General features: G+C 45.2%; 1 protein-coding gene across 1 annotated transcript in view; it reads right to left on the reverse strand.

The window, feature by feature from the left end:
- col16a1 (collagen, type XVI, alpha 1) overlaps window positions 1-9,766 on the reverse strand; it is a 357,671-nt gene that overhangs the window by 51,744 nt on the left and 296,161 nt on the right. Inside the window, exons 50-53 of the mRNA XM_043717133.1 lie at window positions 6,262-6,315; window positions 3,979-4,032; window positions 2,773-2,817; window positions 801-854 (exon numbers count right to left, since the gene is read on the reverse strand). Of these exons, the coding sequence (XP_043573068.1) occupies window positions 801-854; window positions 2,773-2,817; window positions 3,979-4,032; window positions 6,262-6,315 (207 nt within the window). The remainder of the gene's footprint in view (window positions 1-800; window positions 855-2,772; window positions 2,818-3,978; window positions 4,033-6,261; window positions 6,316-9,766) is intronic.

Below are 9,766 nucleotides of genomic sequence, written 5' to 3' on the forward strand. Positions count from 1 at the left end.
ATCAGTTCGCAAGAAGAGTCAAATGACTCGAAATGTTAACTCTGTTTTTGTTTCAGATTTCCAGCAATCTCAGTTCTTTGATGTATTCTCATAGTTGGAAGCTCTGGACAGCCTGGGAAGGAGAAATGACACACTGTGACCAATATCTTCAGCAGGAGATTGTCATCAGTACTGACACTGTAGGTTAAAACACAGCGCACGGGATCCAGGAGTTTCTAACCAACAATCCATAGGATTGATTGGCCACGAGAATTTTGAAGTGGAAGAATTTAGCTACAAGTCTATCCAAGATTGAAGCTTTATTCATTCATGGGTTGTGGGCATTGCATTTATTGCCCAAAGATCAATTAAGAGACAACCACATGGTTGTGGGTCTGGAATCACAGGAAGGCCAGATCAGATGAGGATGGCAGTTTCCTTTCCTAGAGAACATTATTCCCCTTGATAGGCTTTCATTACAGTAGACAGTGGTTAAATGGTCACCACTAGGCCAGCTCATGAATTTACTCTGCAATTCAAATGTCCCCATCTACCACAGTGGATTTGAAACATATCTCTAGAACATTAGCCTGGGATTGTCGGTCTCTAATCTTGTGACAAGGGCACGGTGCCATCACCTCTCCTAAACCAGTAAAACAGCTAGGAGAAGCATACTGGCACCACTTGTATATTTCCAAATGGAACTCCAGTAGAACTGATATGCTCATTTTCAAGTATTACTGGCTAATGTTTTACTGCTGCTTTTCCCTCTGGGAGATCAGTTCAGGAGAGTCAAAATCACAACTGGAAGCATCACTTACTTGATCTCCCTTTTCTCCTCGTGAACCAGGTAATCCTGTGCCACCTTTGGGGCCCTATCAAGAAAAAATAAGAAGGGTTTCACATCATGGATGATAATACAGCTGTGGCTCAGTGGTAGAATCCCTGTCTCTGGCTTCAAGTCCCATTCCGGATACTTGAGCAGAAGATCAAAGCTGTTTCCAGTGCAATACTGAGGGAGTGCGAATTCTGAGAGGTGCTGTCTTTTCAGTGAAATGCTAAACTAAGGCCTTTACACAGACAATATAGATCCATAATGCAAAAACAGCATCTCCATGTTAATCATTAGCCCCGATTAGATTAGATTACATTACATTACAGTGTGGAAACAGGCCCTTCGGTCCAACAAGTCCACACTGACCCACCGAAGCGCAACCCACCCATTCCCCTACATTTACCCCTTTACCCAACACTATGGGCAATTTAGCGTGGCCAATTCACCTGACCTGCACATTTTTGGACTGTGGGAGTAAACCGTAGCACCCGGTGGAAACCCACGCAGACACGGGGAGAATGTGCAAACTCCACACAGTCAGTCACCTGAGTCGGGAATTGAACCCGGGCCTCTGGCGCTGTGAGACAGCAGTGCTAACCACTGTGCCACCGTGCCGCCCACAAAGTAAGATAACAAAATAGGTGGTGTGGGTGAAGGGGTGGTCCTCAGGCCTATCTGTACGGTACTCCCATCTGTTCTACTGCCTCCAATACCCTATCAGTGCATTTGGAGGTTTGACTGGAAGCCAGTTTTCTTGCTGAATCAGAGCCAGGAAATCGGTGAAGAGAACCTGCCAATTCTTTTTAACTTGTGCTGCCACCGGATTACCCAATCCAGGGCCTCGGCATGTTCCCAGTTCCCAAATAGCTTTTCCCCAAGAACGTAACTGAGGTATTGCAACTCCTTGCCCCTGTATCATGTAACAGGATAGTTGTACCCGATCTGATGATTAAAATATTGATAAAATATCCAGATTTAGACTTGGTGTCTGGATACACTGAATTAGGAAATAAAATTGTGTTTGGGATATAAAAATGCTACAAGGTAATGTCTTGAGACGATAGATTTCGAATTGTGTCCAAATCTTTTCAGGGTGCATGCTCTCAGCTACATTTGTGGGGAAGTTTGCTGCAGATGTGGCCTTGTCCTCTCTCTCCATGGCTCAGTGTTACAAGGTCGGAGAAGGTCAGGTCTCACCCTTTTACTTCTGAAACCCAGAGGTTGTGCTTATGGTCCAGAGACATTGCCTTTGTAGCGCAGACTGACACAACAGTGCCATTTGGAGAATGCACCACAATTTGACATGTTAAATGAGGTCAAAACCCCATCTTGTGCTATTTCAACAGCAAATGAGCTGTTGTCTTTCTCTGTATAACATTGACAATAACAATTCAGCAGTAATTTGTTGGCTGCGAAATACTTTGGGACTTTGTGAAGATGTTAACAGGGGCTTAATAAATCAAAGTTCATTCTTGGGTTTTAAAGTCAGTGACATGTCTGGGATGGGGTTTCAGTCACTGACAGACCCCCATTATCCTAACCCACATGTTCAAACTTCTTTAGGAAGCTTGAACAGCCAGTACAAACAGGAAATCTCATCCTGAGGGGATGGAGAGGGGACATTCAAAGCTGAGTCCACCCTCTTAATATCCTGGAGACTGGGCTAAATATCACACACTATCAACAGTGATTAACAGAATATCTGCCTTGGTATGAGATTTACATTGGGTGTTTTTAACAGCTACCTCATTTATGAAATGTTTCCTATTGGCTCTTCTTCACTGTCCACCACTCAGCTCGATAGTCAGTCCCTTTGACTTGCCCAGTACGGCTGGTTTAATTCAATAGAGCACTGGAACTAGCTGGCTTCCCTCTTTGAGCCCATTTTTAAATGTTTGATCTAGCTTGTAGTTTATTACTGATCTATCAATATTCAATGGATTTCAGAAGATACTCACCACTGGGCCCGATGGGCCTTGGGGACCAGGGATACCAGGAGGGCCCTGCAGGAGAGAACAAAATAAATGGGAAGCTGTCAATCAGATTGGAGGGTAGAAATAGGTGGCTAACAAATGAAGCAACTGACTCCTGACTGGCTGAGAGAAAGAATTCTTGAGAGATGAGATGCTGCTCCCAGCTAACACTACATATTAATCCTATAAAGTTTTAAAATGTTTCAAGTGAATAAACTGCTTGAACTAATTTAGAATCTACAACTATCTCTACTCTACATTGAGAAAAGTAATAGATATTAACTAGATTCAAACATCGAGAAAGACCAACATCTGTTATCCATTCCCTTATTGTCCTTGATTTGCTAGTCCTTCCAGAGGACCATTCAGAGCCAATCACAATGTCGTGGGCCTGGAGTTACATGGATAGTAGGTCGGGTAGAAATGTCAGATTTCCCTCCCTGAAGGACATTAGAGAACCAGGCATGTTTTTAAAACAAATGACGGTAGATGTTGTGGTCACAATGACCAAAACGAGCTTTGGGAGTCCAGATTTATTATGAATTTGAGTTTCCCGGTGGGATTTGAACCCTAGTCCCCTCAGCATTAGCCGGAGTATCTGGATCACTAGTTGAATGATGTTTCTGTTTCACCACCATTTCACCACAGTATTCAGCATGAAACATTCTCATACCAGGGGCCAAATAGGTTGGATCCTGCGTTGGGAAGATATGAATGCACCACGTTGCTTAAACAGGTTGGTCGGGCCTGTAAAATGGTGTCAGGTTAGTTATTGGTCCATTTACACTGAGACTCCAGTTGCTGCATTCTTAAATAAGATCCTGACTTGGCTAACCAGAAACACTGCCTGTCTTGACCAATTACCACTTTTTTCCAAGAGGTTGCAATCATGAAGTTGCATAGGGTCAAGCATTCTCTGTACATTATCCTGCTATTCATAGCAAGCATTAAGCAGCCTGACCAGAAACCCCTATGTTCCTTTTTCACTTCCAGTAGGAGAAGATATCTTTCCTCTGCATCTTGGAAAACAAAATACGAGGCAGAGAGAGAGAGAGAAACAAAAAGAATGTCTGAGAGGAATATGTGACGGAATGAGAAACACAGTTTAAAACACATTTAGTCCAAGAAATGCTATGGGAACACAGTCGGCTGCCACTGATTCTTGGTCCTTATTTCTAATTTTGCTCTTACCGACTCGCCCTTCTCTCCAGGAGGACCCGAATAGCCCCGCTCTCCTTTAAGGCCCTGAAAGAAAGTCAGAAATGTGTGTATGGGGCTATCTTTCACATGGCAGTATTCAGGAATGAGTGAAGTTTACTCCATAAACTGATGGACTGGCTGACCATGCAACACAAAGACATCTTGACATTACCAAGTAAGATCTATAGCTACTTGGCAACCACAATTCCCAAAACTCATATGGTCATTGTCAAGAGGGTGTGAGCGTGACATCAGTTTGATAATATAACCATCAGCCATTTTAATGATTACAGAACAAATTTTGCACAATGTACAAATGTTCTCAGTATTGGACAACAGCTGATCAGCTATTGAGAAAACCTTGTATCTTTTCAGTCCTCTTCTAACTCTTCCTTTTCTCACACGAGGCACCTGACCATAATCCAATCAGTGACATTGTTCATCATTTAAGCCATATATAGATATGACTCCATGTCTTCCCTCATTCTTTCCCTAGCTTCTAGCAAATGTGACTTAACACTATCAGCCTTAAAATGCAATAGCACTGCCGCACTATTTCCCTTTCTCCAATCATAAAGCTAAGGTTAATGCTCCCTCTACTCCTACAAATTCAAAGTAAAGCTGCCTCAAATCTGTCCCGATCAATACTCCAATGTCAGGGACAATATGGGGTTAGATACAGAGTAAAGCTGCTTCTACATTGTCCCCATCAAACACTCCCAGGTCAGAGGCAGCACGGGATTACATACAGATTAAAGCTGCCTCTAGATTGGCCCCATTAAACCCTTCCAGAACAGATTCTGTACAAGGTTAGATACAAAGTACAGCTCCCTCTACTCTTTAAACTGAAAGTAAAACTTCACCTGCACTGCCCTATCAATGACTTCCAGCAAAGGGACTACAGGGGGTCAGATAAGAGTCAAGCACCTTTTGCATTGCTAAACTAAAGCTCTCTCTCTGTTATGTTAAACTGAAATTGAAGTTCCTTATACACTGTCCCCATCAAACATGCCCAGGACCGGTGTGTGTGGGATTAGTTACACAGTAAAGTTCCTTCCATGCTGTTCTATCAATATAAGGGAAGCCCTGATGTGGGGTAAACAAACACTTGGAAACACCATGTTTCACCATTACCAGTCCAATGTATAGTCTTTATTATAGAGTTTAATATTGATTTATCGATAATGTCTTGCTGTATTTGTTGACTTGATCCTATGGGATATGGGGTGGTCTGAATGAAACTTGAACAGCTACTGATAAATAGCTCTGTCCAACAAAGTCCAGGCAGGAAACAGTTTCCATGTATCAGCAGCAGCACTCAATCTCACGGAGCACGCCAAGTGAAAACCCTCCTTTCCTCGAGGTAGTTTCAGAAATGTCCGCCGCTGTCAAAATCTGACCCAATGATCTGTTGTTGACATGTGACCAAACGCCAGTGGATGTTACAAGCCATTTGGGAGGACAAATAATACAGCACAGGAGGAACAGGCCCTTCAGCCTTCCAAGCCTGCGCTGACATATTTTGTCCTTCCATACTAAAACTGCCTTCACTTACAGGATTCATATCCCTCTCTTCCCTTCCTATTCATGGATTCGTGCAGGTGCTTCTTGAATGCTGCTGTTGTGTCTGCTTCTACCCCCTCCTCTGGCAGCACGTTCCAGGCTCTCACCACCCTGTGAGTGAAAAACTTGCCTTGCACATCTCTTTTAAACTTTCCCCCTCGCACCTTGAACCTGTGTCCCCTAGTAATTGACCCCTCCACTCTGGGGAAAAAGCTTCATACTTTCCACTCTATCCATGCCATTTGCAACCTTATAACCTTTTATGAGGTCACCCCTCAACCTCCTGCATTCTGGTGAAAACAAACCAGTCTAGCCAATCTTTCTTCATAGCTAAAATCCCCCATAGCAAACAACATCCTGGTAAACCTTTCCTGTACCCTCTTCAAAGCATCCACATCCTTCTGGCAGTGTGGTGACCAGAACTGTACACAATACAGAAGGGTGTTACAGGCCATTCCTGATCACACCTTCCTATTATATTCATACCTACAGTTTTGAGCTAGGGCACCTGAGCCCAATTGGATGAAAGTCTGGCTAAAGATGGTTCAGTTCCCTATAGCAGGGCATTCTACTATTTGAAGCATTGTCTGAGTTGTATACAGAGCTTGGTGCACCCGCGATCTATTTCAAGAGTCTCACTGTGTCCCAATCTATCCTAGACTGAAATCCAGTTACTTTATGCATTTCAGATGCTCCTCACGGGAGACATACCGAGAGTCCAGGCATTCCTGATGATCCAGGGTATCCGGCAGGGCCAATAGGACCCTAGGAGACAAAGACAACACAACATGGTTAGTCCAGCTGGCTATGATGGGTCTAACTTCACAAAGCAACCTTTAAAGGACACTGGTGAAGAATGTTCAGCGACAGTGAAGGAATACAACAAATAAACACAAGGCTTCTCTATAAACACTGTGAATGAGGTGATGCTACAGAGTGGACAGCAGCTACTGGTTACCCATGAGAGCCTGTCGTGGTAATGCGACCCAGGAAACAGAGGGAGTAGCCGCTTGAGGAGCTCTGTAGTACGTCTGATCATCAAGCAGTGGGCAGGATAGGTTTTGCTGATGAAGCATGAGAATATTAAGCCCATCGATTGGAACAATTAATCCTACTCCTCTGTCATTTTTACATTGTCCTGCTAATGACTCCCCTCAAGTGTTTATCCAATTCCCTTCTATAAGATAATTACAGAATCTGCTTCTCTCAGTCATTCAGATAGTGCACTCCCTATCATAACAATTCAGAGAGCACACAAATTTAGCTTCAGGTTACCTCTCATTCTTTTAGCAATCATCTAAAATCTGTCTCTTCTGGTTACCACGGGAACCCATCCTGAACTGGAACCATATTGCCATTCCTTCACTGTCACTGTCAAAATCCTACAACTCCAATAAATTTCAAGAGAAAATGGTTAGATTCTCTTTTAAAATGGAGATGGTGTGGGATTTGTATTTTACTTGCTGCTTATCAGCCCAAGCCTCAACATTGGCCAGTTCTTGCTGTATTTGGGCCTGAATTGTTTCTGCATCTGAGGAGCAGAGAATGGTGCTGAACATTGTGCAATTATTGGTGAACATTCCCATTTCTGACCTTATGACAGAGGGAAGGTCACTGATGAAGATGGTTTGCTTTAGGACAGCACCTTGAGGGATTTCTGCAGAGATGTCCTGGAGCTGAGAAGACTGACCTCCAACAACCACAATCATCTTCCTTTGTGCCAGGTCTGATACCAACCAGCAGAGGTTGATCCCCTTAACCCCACTGATTCCAGTTTTGCTCAGGCTACTTGATGCTACACTCAGTCAAGTGTGGCCTTGATGTCAAGGGCAGTCATTTCCACTTCACCTCTCCAGCTCGTAACTTTTGTCCATGTTTGAAGCAAGGCTGGAACAAGGTCAGTAGCTAACCGGTCCTGGCGAGACCCAAACTGGGTGTCACTGAGCAGGTGCTGCTTGGTAGCACAGTTGGTGACACCTTCCACCATTTTACTGATCATCAAGAGTAGACTAACGGGGTCGCTGGGTTGGATTTGTCCTGCTTTTTGTGTACAGGACATACCTGGGCAATTTTCCAAATTGTTGGGTAGATGCTAGTGTTGTAGTTGTACTAGAAGAGCTTGGCTAGAGGAGTGGCAAGTTCTGGAGCACAAGTCTCCAGTATAATTGCTGGAATTCTGCTATTGCCTTTGCAATAGGGCCAATTGCCTTTGCAGTATCCAGTGCTTTCAGCTGTTTCATGGGCTGAAGACTGGTATCTGTAATGCCGGGGACCTTTGTAGGAGGCCACTTCTGGCTATAATTGTTACAAATGTCATCATTTGCATTAATGTGCTGTGCTCCACTCCCCATTATTGAGGATGGTGATATTTATGGAGCCTCCTTCTCCAGTGAGCTTTTTAATTATCTGCCACCATTCATGACTGGATATGGCAGGACTTTCAATTCATTCATGGGATGTGAACATCATTGGATGAGTCAGCACTGAATACCTATTCCTAGCCTGGCAATGAGTGGCTTGCTAGGCAATTTCACTTGGCACTTGAGTGGTCTGGAGTCATGTTACCAGATAACAGCAGCAGACTTCCTTCCCTAAAGGGCATTATTGAACTTTTACAACAGTTGACAATAGTTTAATGGTCACCTATAGAATTTTAATTAATTACTATTTGCCAACATTACCTCAGTCTCTGGATTACTAGACCAGCAACATTACCACAAGGCTATCTCCTTCCTCTGCAGAAATGTTCTCTGTTTGCTACTGAAACTTCAACGGTCTATCTGATTAAGACTTTCATAGATTTATAAAAGCATCAGTTCTTTTCTTCAAGAATTTACAAACGGGGTCTTTTTGAAGCAACTTCTCATTTGCATTGTTACTACAGGGTTCCTTGGTTCAGTGCATAGTGTGCCCAGGGTGGATGGGCATGGAAAAGGCATGAGTTGGCATGGAGTATATGAAGGGCCATTGGGTGTGACTGGGCAGGAGTTGCCATTACATTGCCACTGTGGAAGTTGCATGGAAGGGCATGGGAGGGGTAAAGGTTTTACGACCTGAAATATAACCATCTGGCTGGGATGAAGTCCCAGAGAACTGAGGTGGGCCTTTTGAGCAGGCTGACAAGACACCCAGCTGCCTCCGACCTGCTCTTGGGGATTATGAGCTTGATTCCATTCCTCTCCCATCTCCTAGGAATGAAAATTGCACCTAAAGGAGGCACTTCCCACCAAGATGGTACTGTCAAATTGAGAAAGTTTGGAACTATCAATCTTGGCAACTGAAGTGCAGGTCCTGTACTCTCTCCCTCCCCCCTTAGACATTTCCTTCCAAAATGATGGCAATGTCATCAGATGAAAACATAGTGGAATGTTCTGAGGTGGCAGGCAGTTCCCTTCCCCACACTCTGTTCCTGTTGGCTGTACTGGTTGTGCATTGAGATAGCAACATCCCAACTGGTTTGCACAGGGATCTAGGTGATTTGCCGCTGGTATCTGGGAGAGCCCGCAAACGTAATGTTAATCAATGATGAAAGAAAGGAACTTGATACCTCTGTACAATACAGCATGCAGGCATTGCACTCCTGATGCTCAGCCCCCATTGCAATGCCATACCCAGCTCCTCATGTCAATGCTCTTCCACCTGAAGGAGGTTTACACCTGAATGTCGACGTTCCCACCTCCTGATGCTGCCTGGCCTGCTGTGTTCCCCCAGCTTCCTGCCTGTCCCTCCTGATGCTGCCTGGCCTGCTGTGTTCCCCCAGCCTCCTGCCTGTCCCTCCTGATGCTGCCTGGCCTGCTGTGTTCCCCCAGCCTCCTGCCTGTCCCTCCTGATGCTGCCTGGCCTGCTGTGTTCCCCCAGCCTCCTGCCTGTCCCTCCTGATGCTGCCTGCCTTGCTGTGTTCCCCCAGCCTCCTGCCTGTCCCTCCTGATGCTGCCTGCCTTGCTGTGTTCCCCCAGCCTCCTGCCTGTCCCTCCTGATGCTGCCTGCCTTGCTGTGTTCCCCCAGCCTCCTGCCTGTCCCTCCTGATGCTGCCTGCCTTGCTGTGTTCCCCCAGCCTCCTGCCTGTCCCTCCTGATGCTGCCTGCCTTGCTGTGTTCCCCCAGCCTCCTGCCTGTCCCTCCTGATGCTGCCTGCCGTGCTGTGCCCCCCCAGTCTCCGGCCTGACCCTCCTGATGCTGCCTGCCTTGCTGTGTTCCCCCAGCCCCCTGCCTGTCCC

The sequence above is a fragment of the Chiloscyllium plagiosum genome, chromosome 27 (genome assembly GCF_004010195.1).
Source record: "Chiloscyllium plagiosum isolate BGI_BamShark_2017 chromosome 27, ASM401019v2, whole genome shotgun sequence".
NCBI lineage: Eukaryota > Metazoa > Chordata > Chondrichthyes > Orectolobiformes > Hemiscylliidae > Chiloscyllium > Chiloscyllium plagiosum.